This window comes from Papaver somniferum, chromosome 3 (genome assembly GCF_003573695.1).
Source record: "Papaver somniferum cultivar HN1 chromosome 3, ASM357369v1, whole genome shotgun sequence".
NCBI classification, from domain to species: domain Eukaryota; kingdom Viridiplantae; phylum Streptophyta; class Magnoliopsida; order Ranunculales; family Papaveraceae; genus Papaver; species Papaver somniferum.
Window position 1 is genome coordinate 167598129 of NC_039360.1, and position 23483 is coordinate 167621611.

General features: G+C 34.6%; 1 protein-coding gene and 1 non-coding gene across 2 annotated transcripts; one reads left to right on the forward strand and one right to left on the reverse strand.

Annotated features, from left to right (window-relative positions):
* The first annotated feature begins 465 nt into the window (after positions 1-465).
* On the forward strand, positions 466-5004 carry LOC113360312. The gene is made up of 11 exons (XM_026603833.1): positions 466-693; positions 786-1109; positions 1170-1337; positions 1450-1534; positions 1775-1886; positions 2029-2141; positions 3488-3585; positions 3702-3778; positions 4185-4259; positions 4636-4698; positions 4842-5004. The coding sequence occupies exons 1-11, from the start codon at positions 466-468 to the stop codon at positions 5002-5004; spliced, it is 1506 nt and encodes a 501-aa protein (XP_026459618.1).
* Positions 5005-7134: 2130 nt separating this feature from the next.
* On the reverse strand, positions 7135-7222 carry TRNAY-GUA. Its single transcript is given in 2 exon segments — positions 7135-7170; positions 7186-7222. It is a non-coding gene; the product is annotated as a tRNA-Tyr (tRNA).
* Between the last annotated feature and the right edge of the window lie 16261 nt (positions 7223-23483).

Consider the following 23483-nt stretch of genomic DNA (forward strand, 5'->3'; position numbering starts at 1 on the left):
AAATTGATAATAGCTGCGAAGCATATACAGATTTCATCGGCCATGGCATGCTCAAATTTTGGCTCTTGATGTTTAACAATTTTAGGGAAAGTTTCATGAACACGGAATTTTTTAGACGTACGTGGACAGTAACAACCTGTAGGGTCAATTTAGTGAACCCCAAAGGAAGAGCGGAACCAGATATTTGAAGATTGTTTTGGACATGCGTGGACAGTAACAACCTGTAGACCAGAGTTTAGGGTAAACAATCTAAGTAAATACTGAATGTTACCTCATGATTCAGCCAATGTATATAAATTGTGGGTCTATTTTAGGTTTTGAAATTTGGGCGATTTCACTGAACTAAGAAACCAGAAATGGCAGATTTTTAGTTTTGCGTAAATTTTAATTTAATTGAGAATTTTACTTTTTTGTTGGCAGGTTTATCTGTTTTAATACACTGTTACGTCTTGGTTACTCTTTCAAATGGATGTGGTAAGGAAGGATGAAGAGACTGTGCTGCGGAAGAGCAAAAAGAAGAAGCACAAGAAAAACAAGGAGAAAGAGGCTTTGAGCTCTTGCGAAGTACCTAAAGAGAAGAACAAGCACAAGAAAAGCAAGGAAATAGAGACTTTAAGTACCTTAGAAGTAAGTATAGAGGATAAAAAGAAGCACAATAATAGCAAGGAAATAGAAGCTATAAGTTCCTCAGAAGTACCTACAGAGAAGAAGAAGAAGCACAAGAGAAACAAGGAAAAGAGGCTTTGAGCTCCTCAGAAGTACCTAAAGATGTGGGAGGCGAGAAGGGGTCTGAGGAGAAAGAAGGTGGGTCTGATTATGGGATAGAAGAAAGTGGTAAACGCAAAAAGAAGAAAGACAAGGAAATAGTTACTGAGTGCAGTGATGTAGAATGTGCAACCGATCAGGCGGCTTCTAAAGAGAAGGATCGCATTTATGTGAGTGCTGAGGATAAGGGGAAGGGTAAAAAAAATAAAAGAAAGAATGAAAATGGAGGTGATTCCGGAGAAACCTGCATTGAGAAGTCTGGTGGTGAGGCTCAATCTGGTTCTCGTTCTTCTAAGAAGAAAATAACCAAATTGGATGCAAATATTGAAAATATGAACGCGAGCGTTGGAGATGTTGAAGCAGAAAACAATTTCGGAAGCAAGAACGAGCATTTGAGAAACTAGAGTTCCAAAAAATCATCTGAAAGAGTAAAATTTGCCAGTCATGTAGAAGTCTTCCATTCTGATGACACAGATGATGAGGAAAACCCAGGAAATAAGTTAGTTCGAGGTAAGAGGTTCACGCGGGAAGAAGATCAAATACTCAAAGATGCTGTTCACAAGTATATAGAGGTATGCTTATAATATTAATTCACAGCATTCTTTCATCCCTTGCTTTAGGTTCCTAATTTCTTATTGACGGTAGAGCACCACATTAATAGCCGTAATCCATTAATGTTCTTAGGCACATAAATTGGGTGAGAAAGGCTTGGATATGATTCTGCAGTGCCGAAGACATCCAAATATAAGAGGATGTTGGAGGGAAATAGGTCAGTGTACTCTTTCCATATATATATATATATATATATATATATATATATATAGTAACAGCGTATTGCATTCGTCGCCTCCATTTAGAATGTATAAGGTGTGATGAGCCGATGATTCCGCTTTCTGAGTCTGGGAAGTGACAAGAAAATTATGTTTGTATTCACTATGAGTGAAATGCACTTTGCGTTGCCTGTTCGACAGAAATTAATTGATTCGAAGAGGTATTTGAAAATTTTCAGGGGCTGCCTTACCGTATAGGCCTCGCACAGCGATATATGACAGAGGACATACTTTGTTTGAGAGGGCAGAGTCACGTGAATGGACTTCGGATGAGAAAGCATCTGTCTTAAAGTATGTTTCATAATGTTGGCTTCTGCTGCTTTCTCCACAAACAGTATGCTTATGTCAATCAATCCAAGTATCTGTATCTCATTCATCCTGAATTATGAATTATAATTTTCTTTCTCTACTTGACAGTCTTCTTAAATCCTAGGTTTTATGAAAAGCATGGACCAGATTGGAAAAGCATGTCCCAGGTCCTTGCAAAGGACAAAAATCATGTGAAGGACGCATGGCGTCGGACATTTCGTGCGGGTCTTGGAAAGGGTTAACTGCTTTCGTCTTTTCCTTATTCTCTTCTTTTGTCAGCTTACTTGTCTTGTATATTTATAAAATACTTTTTAGATTATATTTTGTCTACTTTAAAGCTATATAATAAGAACGCATGTGTCATCGAATTCTGAGTTTGTGAGACATAGATCAAGAACAGTATGCAGTTTCACGTTAAAATTGGTTTGAGTTGACTCTTCTTTCCTTGGGTCTATTTACTGTGAATACTAAGAGTATGCAGTCGCTCCATTTGTTTGTTTCAACGCAAAATGGATCATTTGTCCAAATATTTTTAAATCGCGGTTCAAATAGACGAGTAAAAAATAGTTTGAGTGAAATGGCCAAAAAAGAAATAGTAAGTTTCATCCTAGCTTAAATTTAAAAAATAGTAAGGATGAAACTGGATACATTCTGTGTAAATTAAAAATAAGAAAAAATATTTGAAAATGGGCACGATGAAACTGGTTACATCCTGCCTATTTTTACATTTTTGTCAATTTAAACAATATCAAAATCTAACTGTCCATTTCACCCAGGAATTGTTGATTTTGGTCTTTTTAATCAATTTTGTGTTGTTTCAAGTGGTTTATCTTTTGTTTCTAATTGTAAATTGTTGTGATTTTTTAATATATATGGTAAATAACTAAGGATCCTCTTAACTTGTATACCTGTATACATGTTAAGGTGCATCAAATTAACATTTTTTTACATTGGAAACAAGATTTGTTTGTTTTATTGCAATGAAAACAACAAATCTTTGCATTGGGAACATGATTTGTTGTTTTTAGTGTAAGAATTACCAATTTCTAGTAGAATAAGACAAGTATATAAGTTAACAAAACCCAATAACTAAAATATAAAGGCACATTACCCTTTTGGGGTAAAAGTTGAAACTTTGGTATTTAAGAATTAACCTAAATAATGATCGCCTTCTTCCTTTTGAACCGAATCGGGTAATGGAAAATGGGTAATTTGTCCAAAATAAATTTAAAGCATGGTTCAAATGGACAAGTAAAAATTAGTATGATTGAAATGGACAAAAAAAAGATTAGCAAGGATGGATTCATCGCGGCTTAAACTTAAAAAATAAAAAGGATGAAACTGGATGTATCCTGATATAAATTAAATATTTGAAAAAATATTTGAAAATGGGTAGGATAAAAATAAGAAAAAATATTTGAAAATGGGTAGGATGAAAATGGGTAGGATGAAACTATTTTTATATTTTTGTCCATTTGAAAGGTATCTTTTTAATTTTTGTCCATTTAAAAGTATCAAAACGTACAAGTCTTTTTCACCCAGGAATTCTTGATTTTGGTCTGTTTAACCAATTTTGTGATCAGGTAAGTGGACTCAGATGGAGTATCAGTCTTTGTTTCATTTAGTAAACAAGGATTTGCGAATGCATGTGTGTGAGGAAAAGAAATCAAAGCATGGCATGGTTAGTATGAGATGAATCGCAAAGCAAGTATTAATTGGATGGCCATTCATCTAATTTTCGAGTTTTAACAAAGGAACATGTTCTCCATTCTTAAGTTTCTTAACTTTTTTGCGCAGATACGTGACAATATCGGATGGAAAGCGATTAGTAACCGTTTAGCTACTCGAACACAAATGGGTTGCTGTAACAAATGGTACGTTTTGACAATGTTATTAATTCAACTTTGAATTCGTTGTTTCATACTGTAACTTCTCAAAGATAGTCATTGGTGTTTTCATTCAAAGTTGAAGATCACCATTCAGGGTGGAAGCGTAGAAAAGAATTCATGATATGAATTCAACGGAGAGTTGAAATGTACAAATTAGGAAATTTTGATATCTTAGATGCGGGATTCACACCTCCACATCCCCAGTCAGCATCTCAGTGTTCGAACTCAAGTCAAATTCTTGGGAGCCACTTCCCAAAACTCAAAAAACTAGAATCTTAGATGCTGAACTGTTTTATTACTGCGTGTAGTTTGACCATTAGGCTTTGTTTGTCAGGATGGTTAATTTTATAGGATCTTGAAATTTGCTTGGACCGCATTGACTCCTTTTCAGGTATAGACAATTATCATCATCTATGGTTAAAGAAAAGATATGGGCTGACATAGATGATTATCGATTGCTGGATGAGTAAGGAACTTGTCTTTGGCTTTCTAATTTAATATTGTATGGTTTCATGGTATCTATTTTCTAATTTAATTGTGTAACCTTATCTTAAGAGGAAAAAAGGAAATCAATCAATGTAAAGGAAGTTCATAATTTGTCATGAATAGTTATTTATTTATTTTCAGATGTTACTGTGAACTTTACTTGAGTGGTTACGTTTAGTTTCTGACGAGTAGTCCCATCTGGTCTAATAATGAATAATGTCTGATTAGGGATTACTTTGGCTCATTGTATGGGCAGTAATAGTGTGGATGACAAAACTTAAGTTTGGCAACTGACTCGAAGGGTTGACAAAATAAGTGATAAGTCTAATCAAATTACTGGTAATTAAAAATTGTAGACTTCTTAGGCTAGATGCGTGCTGTGTTGAAGATGTTGACCGGGATAATCTTCTTGAGCATAGGTAAGCAATTCAACCAAAGCTGATGCATCTACCACTTTGTTGTGATACTGTACGATTTCTCTGATAAATTCTTATGCTGCTAGGCACAAAAGTTACCCACACTTCATTTGTGGAAAACTCATCTCTTCTGATCCCGTTTGCAGGTCTGGAGATATTACTCTGAAACGTTGGAGACAGATGGTAAATCACATTGGTATTCATAAAATTCAATCCTTTGGAGAAAAAGTAGAAGTGCTCGCTAAGCGCTATTGTCCTGAGCTACTTGAAGTCAGAGAAGCTCTTGAGAGCAGACCCGTGGTTGATTGAGGTGTGGATATGGGAGCTGCGGGCTCGGCAGAGAGGTTGCCAAGAAGGTCAAGCCCTAATTCATCAACGTTTACGATTGCTCCAACAGTATGTGGTACATATTCTATGCTCAACTACGTGCATGTGTCCTTAAGCGTGGGCTCACTGAGAGTAATAGTTATACGGGTTATTCGTTGATTAACATGTACCTGAAATGCGGACCCATTGGAGAGTCAGAGATTGTTTTATGACATGCTCAGAAGAGATGTAATCTCGTGGAATTCACTCATCTTAGGTCTTGTGCAGAATGGGCATTCTAAGAAAGCGATAGAAATTGGAGAAAAGGCACTAAGTTTGGGTATCTATAACCACAATACATTGACTGCATTACTAACATCTTGCAGCCATGGAGGATTAGTTGACGCAGGGATTGAGTATTTTGGTGCCATGAGTAAAAACTCTGGGGTTGAACCATTTTTAGATCATTATGTTTGTGTGATTGATATGCTCGGAAGGGCAGGTTAAGTAGCTGAAGCACATAAGTTCTTACGCGAGATGCCCATCTCACTGCAACTCTTCTCAATGCATGGTTCATGGGAACAAGGCGATTGGGGAAGTTGCAGCTCGTGAGCTTCGGATTTTGGAGCCAAGTAACTCTGCAAGTTATGTAATGTTGGGAATCTATACCACAAAACAGGTCATTTTGAAGAATCTAGGCAGATATTGGAATTGATCTACAAGTTTGATTTAAAAAAGGAAAAGGGAATTAGTGGGACTCTTTAACTACAAATTACACATACAGAGATGCGAATTTTGATGACTACTTATCATTTGACATTGAATCTACTACATTAAATTATCTCCTGCGTTTTGCGCATAATCTCTATGCAACAACTCGAAATTAAACACTTCTCCTGAGCATACAACTTCTCTTGAATGGGTAATGATGTCAATAAAACACCTAAATGTGGTGTTAAACAGCCCTCCTCCTTTTCCTCTGCACAATATCATGAAAGAGATTACAGTTAGAAATAATCCAAGTTCTAACATCTAGTTGCTTAATAAGTTAGGAAACAAATTTTTTTTCCTGAATTGAGATCATGAATTCAAGCACGCCAATTTGAGCTTGCAAAAACTTGACATACTTATAAGCAGCATGAAACATGTCAGCTGTACTCAGTTTACTTCCTCCAGGAACCAACTTCCCAAGCTGTTGTGTTTTCTCACTTATTTTTCGTCTCCTCTCTCTAGCCGCAACACTCTGAGCCGATAAGTACCTGCCGTTGTTACATTTCTTCCCGTTACTCGCCTCAACGTAACCGCCACCTCGATAGTCTGAATACGGCGGCTGTGCAATTGAAACCTCATTAGCAGTAGCAGTGGTAATGGTAGTATTAGTTGGTGTTGGAAACAAAAATTCATCCAGCTGAGAACTTGGGAAACAACAGTTATTCAAAGGATTCGGAAACCATCCATCATTGTTATTGAGTGCAAAGTTATCCGAAGGAGGAAAACTAGGAAGTGAATCGACGTAGGGTCTTTGGCGTTTAAGGCTTGGTGAGTAAGAGCAGTATGGGAAAAGAGGATTAGTGTTGTTGAGGTTATCTGTAATATTGGTAGTGTCGAAGTAATCTTCTTGTTGAAACAAGAAAGAACTATCAGTAGTATGAGGATTAGGACTACTGGTAATAAAGGAAGTGTTTGTCAATGGAGCCCAGTAATTGGTACTGGTACTGATGAGAAGATTGTAGTTGTTTTTGTTGGAGTAGTAGACATTTGAGGGTTGATTCTTTAGCAATTCTGCTTGAAACACCGAATTGGACTGTTGATAGCATTAATCATCATCTTTATTACTAATCCTGTTTGAGATGAAAACAACAAAAGTAAGTTGGACAAGAAATGTAGTAAGACCCATGTTTTTGAGTGAGTGAGTGGTACCTACCAAATGATCCCAACTGTAAGAATTTGGAGATTTGTTGTGTGTTGTTGAAGCAGCAAGTGGACTCAGATGGAAAACCAAAAAACTGTCTTCTCAGATTAGTATGTGAGAAACAAAACAGAAAAAGAATAAACTTATTTCATCAAAGAAAAAATCCAATAAGCCGTTGTACATAGTTTGCAAAAACACCAACAACAAAAAAATTAAAAAAATCCGACCTACCGGATTCGAACCAGTGACCTAAGGATTATCTGCTACAGCAACTACAGTCCTCCGCTCTACCAACTGAGCTAAGGTCGGATGTGCTTGATTCCCAAGAAACAAATATTAAGTTGGTTTATTTGGAGAACCCCGTTTTCTTTAATTGGCCAGGCAGGATCAAAGACACACACCATTTATTTTATTTAGCCTCCAAACCTGCCGGAGGCATGACTCACGTACTGGGGGGAATTAGTTTGGGAAAAGGGATTAATTTTTTTTTTCTTTTTAGGTTTATGATATGAGCGGTACAAACAAAGTTACAACGTTATCCGCTCTCTATTGTTAGCATCCTAAAACCTTACCTCGTTTATTCTCCTTGACTGACATTTTTTTCTCTCTTTGTGATAGGAATTAATGGCCATGCCTATGCGCAACTATTTTCCTATTAACAGAGCAAAAAAAAGGAAAGATATTACAATACTGAAAGCATCATATTCATATCAGTAAAGCACCAAGAAATCTTAGCCTTTAAAGACAGAAGTAAACGCTTCCGACCTTTCATAGCTATCATTAGAAAATAAACTCCTCTTTATACTCCCAAAACTCTGAGGTCTCATGAAAGTGACTTATCATACATGAGTTGTTATCCTAGAAAACAACCATTTCACTAACTCAAAACTTGTGCTCAAATTAACTATTACCCGAAGGATAATCCCATCACCCCTTCGTCGAATTCTGGAAATATAGACACTATGAACCTTTTATGCATATATACGAGATTGTAACAAACGGTAAAAACAAACTACAACCCCTTGGAATCTACCTTTCAAGCAAACTTTCTTCCCAAAACTAAACCTAGACAACCACGTTTCAAACCCATCTCAATCGATAGCCATACCGCATTAAACAACCAATCCAATATACTTGTCGACCTACAACTCAATAAATTTAAACAAAACTAGTCATAAAAATCCAAGGTGACCAAACTTGTGGTACAAAAACCCCACTCAAATGTTGGGATTCATTAAAACTCCATCTTAAACTAAATTGATACAAAACCCCCAAATTTTAAAAAATTGATACAAAAACCCCAAATTTCAAAATTGGTTTAATCAAATTTTATGATGAAACCAAAAATTGGTTTCGTCAAATTCTATGAGGTTTAATCAAAATTTTGTTTTTTGGGGTTTTTGTTTTACTTTTGTTTTGGTGGGTTTTTTGTGGATGGATAGTGACACCTTTGGGGTTATAACATTTACTCTAAAGAGAAGTTGTGGATGTTTGTACTAAAAACCAAAATAATTAGTACAAACAAACTATCATCTAAAAATCCAAACCCCAAAAATTTGTTTTGTGTTGTTGAAGCAGCAAAGTGGACTCAAATGGAAAGCTAAAAAACCGTAAAAACTGTCTTCTCAGTTTAGTATGTGAGAAACAAAACATAAAGAGTTCTTCCTCCTTCGGTCATTAAGTGGTCTTCACGTAAGACGTGGTTGTGCTTAGTAAGTTAGTTGATTCCTAAATGTTCTCCATAATCATAGGACCCACTCAGGGTCGGCCCTGAGATTTGGCTGCCCCGAAGTGATGGTAAAATAGTTGCCTCATCCACACTGATACCCTTAGTACCCTTTGCTAGTCTTGATGAAAAATCAAGGTATAGAGAGACAGAACAAAGAGGAAGAACATACGGAAAAGAAGAGAGACTACATTGTGCTTACTTATTTTCACTATCATTAACAAAAAAAAAACAGATGCCTTTATAGGACATTTCAATCACGACTCATCACGTTAAGCTATCCTAAAGACTAGGAACCATTAACACCGTAACTACACGATTCTTAACAGAGTCCCAACTACTGACAATATGTATCCGTGTTAATACTAGTCACACAAGACCAAGTCTAAGACTTACCGAGTAGTTTCACCAAACCCATTCTTTAACAAGCTAGAGCTGCGACTCTTTTCATAGGAGTATACCTTCAAACATTTAGTGGGCACCTCTGGAATTCGGGCCTATTTCATTCAACTCTTCTACATTGCTGCTATCGAGTTCATCACTATCCCATTTGTTCAAGTCAGCATCAAATCCCTCTCCTCGTATACGATATTGGTAATTCTCCTGCCAATTATACCAGCGGAAGTACAAGGATCATCTTCTTCTATGACAAGAAAACATAACTATAACACAATAAATCAAACCAAACCTATTCTCTCTAATACTAAAATTGGGATTTAAAGTTGTTTATGAACAAATACTAAATCAGTAAACAATGAACAATTGAATTGAGAATCTAAAGTTTTTCCCTAAAATATTAAATTTGGATTTTTGACTTGGAAAACTCAAAAAATTAAATTGAATATATATCATGATCTTTGTATCTATATAATGAATATCTTACATCAGTAATAGTTTATCTCACCATTCAATTAATGGTCGTCGAGTCTGGTCGATGGCACTGGCGGTAACAAAGAAAGAGAAAAGGGTCTTAAACCAGAGAGAACTATTTGGGGCTTGAGGCTAAATTATGATTTTGACATTTTTTTTGTCTTCTATATTACTACTTATTTAAAGTGGGGGGCCTTTAAACAAAATTTATATTTTTATTATGCTACTTCACTTTCTTACTTATTAGTCCTTATTTCATTTCTAATCACAGTTTAAACCAGTTTTCTTTTGTTATTCACAGATATCACAATTTTGATGCCCTCCTGGTCGTGCTTCCCCGAAGTTTGACTTGGTCAACTTTGCCTTAGGGCGGCCATGGACCCACTGATAACAGAAAACTATTCCATCAAAGAAAAAGTCCCAACTATTCTGGTTTAAGAAACTGTGACTCGGTTTAGTCTGAGGTAAGTCGGAGATGGAGTACCCATTTCCCGACTTTTTAGTTAAACGGTTCGACGACAGTCATAAATTTTGCCGAGACATTTGCATATTACCCACTGCTAAAATATGTCACTTGACCCCAAACTTTTCCTCAGTCAAAATAAGTCTTATCTCGTGACCAAAAATCGACCTTTTAAGCCATTTTCTTGGTGAGCAAATTTTAAATTTTCCTGGATATCAAATTTTACCTTGTAATTGTAAGTATCTGTAATTCGTTCAAAATCAACAACGGGATCCAAAATTTTACTACCGACCTAAAACCTGCCATTACAAATCAAAATGCCATCAAATGCTTGGTGACCAAACCAAAATGCGTCATGACCCAGAATCTTATATGCAACTTGAAACTTGCCTTCAGACATTTTACCTTATAACTAACATCTGCAATCTTTTCAGAATTTATCTCACGACAAAAATATGGTCATTTTGACCCTAAATCTGCTAGTAGCTCAAATTATGATTGTGTAATGTCTGAAAATTTCCCATGGATTTCAGAATTTTCAAATTTGGATGAATCCTAACAAGATAATTGAAGACTAAATTCTGATATCATAATCAGACGACAAATGTGGCGCAAATCGTAAAAGCAAAAACGAAAAAGAAAAAACATAATTGTTGAAGGGTGAGCTCTAGGATTTGTGTAATGATTCTATTTTGGACTCTAGTATTGCAGTAGGTGGACCGGCAGTGGAAACCATCCTTCAACACCACCAGGCACCAGCGTAGGCTCCAGAAATTGTAAAAAGCGGGCCACCTCAATAGGCTGCAATCAACTTACCATTGGGATTATCCAAGGGTATTTTAGTAAAAACAACAAATAAATTCATTAGAAGTTTTAAACAACCAAACCCTAGAATTTCATTAAAGATTTAAACATAGAGTGAGACTGTGAGAGTGGGGACTAACAATGAGTTCTGCTTGCCGTTTCCAGATGGGAAGTTATTATGATCTGAATTTTGGTTATATGTGGGAAGATTTAGACATATCCTGGAGATCACACATAGAAACATGTTGTCATAATGACTTATCCTCCTAAAACTAAATTGTTTTTGGAAATAATTCAGCTTGAAGGTGCGTATTATCACAGATTACAAACTCTTTAAACCAGAAAAGTTGATCGGTACTTGTTAGAGCATAACTCGGTTGAACTCACCAAGCGTTTGTATGTCAAGTTTGGTTGTCATACTTTAGTATTAAAACTTATCTAGAGTCGCTTGATTAAATACTAGAGTCAACTTCGTGTAGGTTAGACTAGAAAGTCTAGGAATGTTGAGACATACAAGTATTACTCCGAAGACCTGAAGAATAAGAAGAAGTAACGAACTACAATGACAACATCATCCTCACACTTGAGGTTAGTAATGCTGACTTTAAATTGTTTCATTCCTAATGTATCTTTCAAGTTGTGCATATTGAAAACATAACTGTGAAGCTGTATATATTGTATATAATACTTTAGTGATGAGACATGATCATAATAGTATGATCATAGTATTGAGGAATTAGCCGATAAAGTATAACGCTTATCTTTTGAACTTCGTAGATATGATATCGACATAATCTTGTATATAGTTTTATGATTATGTGTATAGGTGTATGGTGAATATTTCATCCTAGGAAACAATGTTTTACATTTGTTTAAAGGAAGTGCATTCATGAACTTGTTTCGTGAATCAAAAGGGAAATCGATAGATTTATTGGTCCGGCTATTCATTGCATATTCTTAGGTTGACCAATATGTGTGAGTTGGTAGAACTGATCTTAACTCAGGTTATGTGTCTTGGTATAACCGATCACAATACCTAGACTTATGATTTTGTATGACCTGTTCTGGTAATTGGTGTAATCGATCCTAAGTAATCACCATGAGATGGTATGATCAATCCTTATAATTGGTGTGACCGATCCTGGTAATTGGTGAGACCGATCCTTGTAATTGGTGTAACTGATCCTAGTGACTAGTGTGACCGATCACAAGCAGATACCATGTTTAGGTAGAACCGGTCCTAGTGATTGGTATAAACGATCTGAACCATGTATGCGACTTGGTAGGACCAATCAAAGCTAACCATTGTGAATTGGTACGACCAATCACATAGTAGTCTTGGAATACTGGTAGATCCAATTCTAAACTTGTTTGGAAGTGTGTTAGAACCGATTTCAATAAGAAAATCCATGTAAATATGAAATAAGGATTTGTAGTGAAAAGATGTCAACATACTTTGAACACGAGCAGTAATTCTTATCATTTATTGTTCAAAGATATTCCTTGGTACTCAAGGTGATCATGTGCCGAAATAAATTAAGAGTCTTTTAATTAAGGTTTTTGGTTTTACATGCTTTAACTACCAGCAATTAATGAATAACTATAGAGAATAAAAATTAGTAACGTGCATTTACTAATTGGAGATTTTCTATGAGAGATTTCAGAAATATTGGACCAGTATTTATTGGAATTAGGAAAACCGAATTTGGGCATTTACTGAATATCTTGAGAATATTTTCGGTTTTGGAAATTCCTTAGTGTCCAAATATCCTTCGTCTATAAATACCTAAGTTTACATTTCTATAAAACTATCCTAAGATCCTGGCAAACTTCATTTCTTGTTGTTTCTGGTGGAGCAGTCTAATCGGAGAGGAAAGTATCCTAATTAGGTGAAATCTCTTACGACCGCTCGTTTAAAGACTTTTGTGGGATCAAGAAGATCTACGAGTACTGTTGGTGGGAAAATGGATAATTGCAGTGTTATTAGTTTTCGATTTGATTTCATTGACTAACGGTTGTTGAAACTTTGATTGCACCTAGTTTGTTTATTCTTGAGAATCTTCTCTTCTGATATAAGATTCACTCAGACTAGATCAAAATATCGACGGGATCTTTAGAACTATTGTTATATCTAAAGATATATTATGATAATCCATTGTTAACAGACTCCGTTCTGTGTGTGATTGATCACAAAAGATTCAAGTGGTGTTGTTCAGGTATTTGAAGGTAATAAAAGACTTGAAGACGAAAAAGGATTCTTATTAGTTTTTGTATCTTGTGGATTTAGTGCACAAACCTTGATCGGCTGGGATCCCACTAGAATCAATTTATCTCTGATAAATCAGATTGATTAATTGTGTCAGATCAGCATTCTCTATATTTCTCTTTGAGATATATATTGATTAAGTGTGAATCTAGACTTGACTATTTCGATAGTTATTGGATAGATTGATCTAACCAGACAAAAGAGTTTATTAGATTAAACATAAGAGCCTTAGTCTACAACGCATCATTATCTTGTAGCAAAATTGATTAGAGAGGTTACCAAACATATTCTTCCTTTGTTGTTTGGAATACGATCCAAAGGATTTTCTATTCATGTGCGTGGCTCTAGAAGTCGAAGGTGCAGGGATACTGAGGAAACTAAGTAGCTATGGATAGTCTACTTGGTCTCAACTATACGAAGTTGGTTTAGATTTTGTATAGCGACTTAATTCTGAGAGTATTTAAAACTTGACTAGGTCCCGGGGTTTTTCTGCGTTTGCGATTTCCTCGTTAATAAAATCTTGTGTTGTGTTATGTACTTTACTTCCGAATTATAATTGTTTTATATTATAATAAAGTAAATACACTTATTCGTTAATCCTAATCACTTGATATTGATCCAATAGTAAATCGGTTTCGGACTATAACTATTATCAAGTGAATATCAAGTTGTCGTATTGTCTCAACTTTGTCCATATACGATCACACTTGGTATCAGACTTATAAGTTGAAAATAAAAGATTGTGGTGTATTTGAGTACCCTCGTCTTTTCAATTGGTATCAGAGCAGGCAAACACGATAAGATCTAACAATATATGTTTGGTGCGATCCAACCTATAAGAAATGAATTCGAGTTATCGTGAATCGACTTCTGTTAACGTACCGCCAAGATTTTACGGAACAAACTATCTGCGGTGGAAATCTGCTATGGGATCTTTTCTCCAATCACGCGACTTTAATACTTGGCTATTAGTCGTCGATGGTTATAATCGCCCGAAAACGGAAGGTTCAGAAACTAAGTTTAAATGCTTAGTGGATTATACAGGCGAAGAAAAGGCATTGGCAAAGCAGATTTCAGATGGTTTGAATGCTATTATGCATGTTGTAAGCCGCGACCTACAACATTATGTATCCACATGCCAAACTTCACAAGAAGCTTTGAATAATATTCAGGTCGTATTTGAAGGTAACACATCAGAAAAGGAAGCTAGACTTCAAACTCTCATTACTGATTGGGAAAACCTTCGAATGAATGACAATGATACTTTTGAAAAGTTTCATATTGAACTCTCTGAGATAGTTGATGCTTCTTTCTCTCTTGGAAAAACTATTTCTGAAAAAGATATAATGTGCAAAATTCTCAGATCGTTGCCATCTAGATACGACTCTAAGAAGCATGTAATCATAGAGGCAAATGATCTTTCAACTCTCTATAAAAGCACACTTGTTGGGAAGTTAAAGATCTTTTATCATGAATCACAATATATTCAAGCTAAAGGAATCGCTTTTAAAGTTGAAATTTTTCTAAAAGCTCCTGTAGAGAAAAATAGATTGTTAGACGATTCTGATGAATTGATGTTAGAAGATTATGATGATGATGTAGAACAAACATCATCACTGATTACAAGACAGTTTCGAGATCTCTTAAAGAAAAGGAATAAGAGATTTGTAAAATATATTCATCGTACTTCTCGTCCTCATGATCGAGTTCCAATCAAGAACAAAAAATATCAAGAAGAAAATGATGAATATCAGCCTCGATGCTTCAAGTGTAAAGGTTTTGGTTATCTGGATAAAGAGTGTCCTAATCTAAAGAAATACACTGGAAGCAGGGCATTAGCTGTAATTCTAGATGAGACATCTGATTCATACAACTCTGAGGAAGAGGAAACAACTAATATTGCACAAGTTTTTAATTTAACTCCCTCGTATTCCATTAGTGATTTAACCATTTTAAAAATTGGCATGTCTTCCGATGTTGAGAAATCATCTAATGGTGCAAGGAAAAATAAGACAAAGTGCAAAACTATCTCAAAAACAAGGATTGCTAACAAGTGCATATGATATTCCAACCAATCTCCAAAAACTTCATTAATTCGAGGTAACAAGAGAAGCTATTTGAATTGTAATTCACTATATCAAGAACATCTTGTCTGTTCTAAATCCCATGATGAGAGAAAATCTCATACTAATACCACCTAATTGGTATTAGATTGTATCCTCACCTTGTGTGCCGATTATGTGTGTGGGGAAACAAAAATCAAGGCACTTGTGTGTAGATTATGGGAATAAAATCTAGTAATTGAAAATATATTTTAAGATATTCGTATTTATAGGAATATTTTTCGGTAGTATGAAAAATATAAAGGATCTCTCTCATTCTCTGGTCAGTCCTTGTCCGAATTATGAGTCAGGATCCGATGTCTTCTCTTGCAAAGGTGCTTGATTTACTTCGATATTTTGTATAAGGTCTATTTTGAATAGAACTATCAATATTATAATTTATGAATAAAATTATTATTTTATAATTTTTGTTTCATGTTATAGTTTTCGATTACATAGCCTGTGAATGAATGTTTATATTTTTGCTATGTATTTTCGGTTTGTGAGATGTCTGATTTCGGTTTTTATTAACCTTACTATTCGATCTCATATGGTGTAACCCTTATGATTTTTGTGGCTTTTTTATTTAATGGGATTAAGTTCTATCCCATGTTGGTAGGCTTTATCAAAGGATCATAAGGTGTTCCGATTGAAACTCATATGTGAAAAGTCACAATATGTTGAATCAATTTACGTTTAAATGAGTTGTGTTTAGGATAACATATGTATTTCGGGTTTTCAACTTTTCCTATTGGCACGCATTAGTTAAAACCGTTTCAACTTTCTCTGGTAAAGGTTACTTTTGTTGTTCTTTTGTTCTTGCGAGAGGATGACAACACACTGGGGGAGAGTTCTTATTTGAATTTGCGCCTGCGTAAATTGAGGTAACGATTTTATTTGTTACTTACTTGTTTTCCTGTTTAAGAAAAGCTTGTTTATAGTGCATATAGTTTGCTTTTTCTTAATAAAATTTCGGTACAATTGATATGTTCCATAATGTTGGGTATGGATTGTTTATGTGATTCAATTTTTTCCGGTTAAGAAAAACTGTATCAATTTATTTGGCTTATTTTCTGGTATCTTCTTTATTGTTGGGTATCAAGTGTTTTTTCTTAACGAAATTCGGTGCAATTGCGGTGCTGTAATGTATATATTTGTTTAAATTGCTTCTGGTTAAGAAAACAATTGTGCAAGTCAATTTATTTTGGTTTATATCTATTGTTTGTGTCTTAACAAAAATACGGGATCATTTGTTTAGTCCAATTGATTTCGGATAAGAGAAACTAAGTTAATTCTGATCTTAGTTAGACTTATCAATTGGAGGATTCAGTTATTCAAGTCTAATCGAATGCCTTGATAAGAAAAACTAGTTAACTAACCTAGTGTTTGTATTGTCTAAAGGGAAAGGTCTAAGTTATTGTCTGAATAATTAGAGCCCGGCGAGAAAAATAATGTTAATTATGATCTTTATTTTGGTCTTATCGAAACAAGCGATTGTACATAGGCAATCGGTTCAACAAGGGAATTAAGTATCTTAATCGATTTGTTGGACTTTTGGGGAAAATTTCTTCAGGCAATTGTTTCCTTGGTAATGTATGGGTTGGCGCAGGCTCAACAAATTAATCAAGATATTTCTCACTAATTAACTAGTAATATATCGGTAATAAGAGATCATTCCCACAGAGAGCTGTGTAATTGATAGGTTATTTGATCAGCAAAATAAAGTAAATAGCAAAGGGGGGATTAGTTTTAAGATAAAAAAAATCAATAAGAAGAAAGAGATGATAAAGGAATCCTTCACAGTTACCAAGCGATAACTAGATTAATATACTTATATACCCTTTATAAGAACCATGCATCACCAACCGTAGAATAACAACTAGCTCAGTGCTATCCCCAAAACTCCTTTTACCACGGAAGATCTCCAATATCGTATTATATTCAACCGAACCACCAAGTAGTAGATCACTCAGGGTGTAATCCAATCGAACGCTTTATGCTTTGTGACTTAGTTTAATCCCAGTAGTTAAACTCTTAGCTCAAGGTTTACTTGCTGGTGTTGATTTTACAAACGATTCCTCCACAAAATCCCTTCATAAGGTCTCGCGATTTCTACTTGTGTAGAGAGTTATTTGATGATTACTTATATCTTAACCTTTACTAGCAATAGATCAATCTAGCGTGCACTCCAAATCAATCTAAGAAACACTCATAAATCCTATATATGGTAAAAGCAAACGATGATGATAAAACTCTCAATAGATTTGTATTAATAATAAAGCTTCACGCTTAGAACATTGAATTCATCCTTAATCAACAAAGGATTTAGCTACTCATATTACAAAGAAAATGAAGAAGATGAATAATGGTGGTTTCTCCCAAAGAGGTAAACCCTAGCTTTTTATGTTGAATAAACCCTGGATTCTAATATGAGATGATATTGATGAAACACCTAGCTAATACCTATTTATATAGGTTTACATTTCCGACCTAAAAATAGTTCAGGAATTTTGGCCTTCAATAGTTTGCAAACCATCTTTCTAGAAAAAGTGTCCAGGAACTTTAGTTTCCAAATCAGTATGCAAACACTTTAATCCACGAAATCATAGTTTGCAAACCAGTATGCAAACTTTCATGTCTTCGGTATTCGATAAAACATTTTTTTGTCGTAACTTCTTCGTCCGAACTCGGAATGACCTCATTATTTTTAAATTATTTTCCTCTTTCAATTATCTTCAAGATGGTGATGAGAAATCCTGAATTTAAATGATTTAAGCTTGGTCTTTTCCCGTCTCTTGATTTTGAGCGTTTTGCTCCTTTTCGTCGCACTTCTTCCACTTCTCTTGGACTTGGGCACTTGGATACTTGGAATACTTATCTTTTGAGCTCTTTTTAGCACTTTGAAGCTCCTTTTTGGATGAGTCACCTAATAGAGACAAATGAGAGAAAACAAGAGTAATAATACGAACACATGCAAGAATAATAGCTTAAACAAGTATGGAATTGACATTAAAATCATATGAATTATACACTTATCAGATAACATATTGAAACTAAATTACTTTTGTAGTTTCAGTTTTAATATTGGTTATCTAAAATGGTATGTGAAACCTTCGTGCTTAACTCTTATAGGTTGTATACAAGTCTTATAGATTTGTAAGATCCTTTCGGTTTGTTCTTTATTTGCTCGAACCTTTGTCATTTTGTGACAAAAAAGGGGAGAGAAATATAGAGTAAAAAAGTAATTTTTAATCACTAGGAAAGGACAAATATGCTTAAACGTTATGTCTAATGAAAGAGTAAAGCATTGACTAAGGGGGAGAAACATATCATATTGTTGTGTAATATTAACACTTATATAGATTCTCTTGATTAAATACTAGAGTAAAATTCATTTAGGTTAGATTAGAAAGTCTAAGAATGTTGAGATATACAAGTATTACTATGAAGACCTGAAGAATGAGAAGAATTAACGAACTACAACGACGACATCATCCTTCCACTTGAGGTTAGTAATACTGACTTGAACTTGTTTCATTCCTAAAGTATCCTTCAAGTCGTACATATTGAATACATAACTGTGAAGCTGTATATGGTACATATTGTATATAATACTCTAGTTATGAGACATGATCATAATAGTATGATCATAATATTAAGTAATTAGACTACGAAGTATAACGTTTATCTTTTGAACTTCATAGATATGACATCAATATAATCTTGTATATAGTTTTATGATTATGTGTATGGTGAAGATTTCATCTTAGGAAACAATTTTTAAAATTTGTTTAAAAATAAGTACATTCATGAACCTGTTTCGTGAATCGAAAGGGAAATCAATAGGCTTATTGGTCCGGCTATTCATTGCATGTTCTTTCGATGACCAATATGTGTGAGTTCGTAGAACCGATCTTAACTCAGGTTATGTATCTTGGTATAACAGATCACAATACCTAGATTTATGATTTGGTATGACCGGTCCTGATAATTGGTGTAACCGATCCTAAGTAATCACCAATAAATGGTATGATCGATCTTTGTAATTGGTATGATCGATCCTGGTAATTGGTGTGACCGACTATAAGTGTGTGTGACCGATCCTTAAAATTGGTGTATCCGATCCTAGTGACTGGTGTGACCGATCACTAGTAGATATCATGTTTAGGTAGAACCAAACCTAATGATTGGTATAACCGATCCGAACCCATGTATGCGACTTGGTAGGACTGATCACAAGTAACCATTGTGACTTGGTACGACCAATCACATAGTAGTCTTGGAATACTAGTAGAACCGATTCCAAGAAGAAAATCCATGTAAATATGAAATAAGTATTTGCAGTGAAAATATGTCAACATACTTTGAACACAATCAGTAACTCTTATCATTTATTGTTCAAAGATATTCCTTGGTACTCAAGGTGATCATGTGCCGAAATAAATTAAGAGTCTTTTAATTAAGATTTTTGGTTTTATATGCTTTAACTACCAGCAATTAATGCATAACTCTAGAGAATAAAAATTAGTAACGTGCATTTACTAATTAGATATTTTCTATGAGAGATTTCAGAAATATTGGACCAACATTTATTGGAATTAGGAAAAACGAATTTGGGAATTAATTGCATATCTTGAGAATATTGTCGGTTTTGGAAATTCCTTGGTGTCCAAATATCCTTCGTCTATAAATACCTAAGTTTGCATTTCTATCAAACTATCGTAAGATCCAAGCAAACTTTATTTCTTGTTGTTTCTGGTGGAGCCATCTAACCGGAGAGGAACGTATCCTAATTAGGTGAAATCTCTTACGACCGCTCATTTAAAGACTTTTGTGGGATCAAGAATCTCTACGAGTATCTTTGGTAGGAAAATGGATAGTTTATTTATTCTTGAGAATCTTCTCTTCTAATATAAGATTCACTCAGACTAGATCAAAGTATCGACGTGATATTTAGAACTGTTGTTAGATCTAAAGATATTTTTTGGTAATCCATTTTTAACAGACTCCGTTCTGTGTGTGATTGATCACAAGAGATTCAAGTGGTGTTGTACAAGTATTTGAAGGCAATAGAATATTTGAAGACGAATAAGAGTTCTTATTAGTTTTCGTATCTTGTGGATTTAGTGCACAAACCTTGACCAGATGGGATCCAACTAGAATCGATTTATCTTTGATAGATCTGATTGATTAGTTGCATATATCGGCATTCTATATATTTCTCTTTGAGATATATATTGTTTGAGTGTGAATCTAGTCTTGACTATTTCGATAGTTATTGGATAGATTGATCTAACCAGACAAAAGAGTTTATTAGATTAAACATAAGAGCCTTAGTCTACAACGCATCATTATCTTGTAGCAAAATTGATTAGAGAGGTTACCAAACATATTCTTCCTTTGTTGTTTGGAATACGATCCAAAGGATTTTCTATTCATGTGCGTGGCTCTAGAAGTCGAAGGTGCAGGGATACTGAGGAAACTAAGTAACATGCAATCAACAAGGGAAATGATCTTTCAACTCTCTCTCGAAGCACACTTGTTGGGAAGTTAAAGATATTTTATCATGAATCACAATCTATTCAGGCTAAAAGAATCGCTTTTAAAGATGAAAATTTTCCAAAAGCTCCTGTAAAGAAAAATAGATTGTTAGATGATTCTGATGAATTGATTGCAGAAGATTCTGATGATGATGTAGAACAAACATTATCACTGATTACAAGACAGTTTCGGGATCTCTTAATGAAAAGTAATAAGAGATTTGTAAAAGATATTCATCGTACTTCTCGTCCTCATGATCGAGTTCCAATCAAGAACAAAAAAGATCAAGAAGAAGGTGATGAATATCAGACTAAGTGCTTCAAGTATAAAGGTTTTAGTCATTTGGCTAAATATTGTCCTAATCTAAGGAAATATACTAGGAGCAAGGCGTTATCTATAACTCTAGACGAGACCTAAGATTCATACAACTCTGAGGAAGAGGAAACATCTAATATCGCACTAGTTGTTAATTTAACTCCCTCGTTTTCCATTAGTGATTTAACCATTTTAAAAATGGGCATGTCTTCCGATGTTAAAAAATCACCTAATTGTGCAAGGAAAAATAAGACAAAGTGCAAAACTGTCTCAAAAACAAGGATTGCTAAGAAGTGCATATGCAATTCCAACCAATATCTGAAAACTTCATTAATTCGAGGTAACTAGAGAAGCTGTTTGAATCATACTTCACTAGATCAAGAACATCTTGTTTGTTCTAAATACCATGGTGAGAGAAATTCTCATACTAATACCACCTAATCGGTATTAGACATCCTCACCTTGTGTGCCGATTATGTGTGTGGGGAAGCAAAAATCAAAGCAATTGTGTGTAGATTATGGGAATAAAATATAGTAATCGAAAATATATTTAAGATCACTACAAAAAACTTGAGCATTGGCAACCAAGCTAGTTTGGTTGCCGAATATGAGTTTTTAGTTGTCAAACACATTGGCAACTAATGGTAGTTGCGGAGCCTAAGTTGTCGTATGGGGTGTTTCCAAATGTAAAGGCAATTACTAAAAATACATAGTTGCCATGGTTTCATTTGGCAACTTATGTTACAGGAGCCAAATACGTTACTTAGTTAAATGCAATTAATTAAAACCACAAAATTTTGCAGTTGTTCTAGAGTTACCAAACATATTAACAACATAATCATCGTAGTTGTCAGTAACTTTCCACATAATATGGCAACTAAATTAAAATCTTGTTGTGGATTTATTTAGCAATTAATTTGGTGGTAGCCAAATACTATGATTTCATAATTTCAATAGGTATAGACAATTAAATTGAAGTTGATTGATAGTTATCGAATCGTTAAACAATTAAATTTACTAGTTGGCATATGGTTCCCAAATCATTCCGCAACTGTGATATTGTAATTATAATTCCGCAACTGTGATATTCATTCCGCAACTGTGATATTGTAATTATTTTGGGTGTATGCATGGATGATATTGTAATTAATATCACAATTAATTATTATATTTATATGGTAATTAATATCTTCATTTATCTTGTAATTAATATCGTAATTAAACTCAAATAATTATCATAATTAATATGATAATGAAAATATCGTAATTAACCTCATAATTAGTTAATTACTATTTTTGATCATATCCTAATTAACAATTTTTTTGTATAATGTATGCATTGACAAAACAAATTAATAAAATATGCATTTCATTTCCAGAACCAAGAGTAAAAAGTCATAACACCTTGGATGCTCGTTATCATCCTCCCTACCCTAATATCCTAATACCTGAAAAAAAAACAAGAAAGAAAAAAAAACACAAAACAAAATAAAATAGAAATTCATGCATCACTCGCTGGCCCACTCCCAATTGGAATCCTCCACGTCAATCTTTCAAATAAAGAAAATAATTCATCATCCATGGCACCTTCCACATTTCGATCCTCCATATCAGGATAGTCACGGATGTAGTTTTCATCCTCTAGGTCATCATAGTCATCCTCATCATTTTGACCTTCCACATCAAGATCTCGCCCACTGACCTCTGCATCATCCTCCATTTCATCATCTGATACATCTGGTACAACCATGGAAGGATAATGTTTAGAAAAAAAACTATTAATTAGATCAGTAAGCCGACGTGTTTCTCTTCTCTGTAGCATGTTTTCTGTCTGTAGAGACTCAATTCTTCAATTCAACAATTGTATTTCTTTTTCCCTTAAATCAGCCAAACTCTTGTGAGTGTGAGAAGCTTTGCGACCACGTTTGTTAAGACTCCCACGTTGTTCATTATAGACAGTTTCATATATGTCAGATGGAGTTTTACTAGATTCTCCTCGCAGTGTTGCTTCTTTCATGTCCTCCATTGTTTTCTACATAAATTACAGATAGCTATACATGATCATATACTGTTGCAGAGATATATTTAGACACAAAATTCTAAGTATATTTGTAGTATGTCTTACTTCATCTCCTGACATTTCGGTGGCAATTTTTTAGAACCATGGGTTTCTGAAAACAAAATCACTGCATCACAAGGCTTGTTCTCCGCAATCTTTGAAGCAGCAAGCAGTTGCAAACAAACCAAGTAAGTTAACACTACACGGTATATAAAACACGGATTCGAACCAACATCAGTAGACAAAGAATGAGATACAATTAATGCATACCAAATCATATTCTACGCTGGCAAAACTTCTGTTGCCCGCACTATGATTAATTTCCTTTGCTTTAGCAGCCGCAGTCCCACATTTGTTTATTGTAAACAGATTCTCCTCGCAGTGTTGCTTCTTTCATGTCCTCATTGTTTTCTACATAAATTAC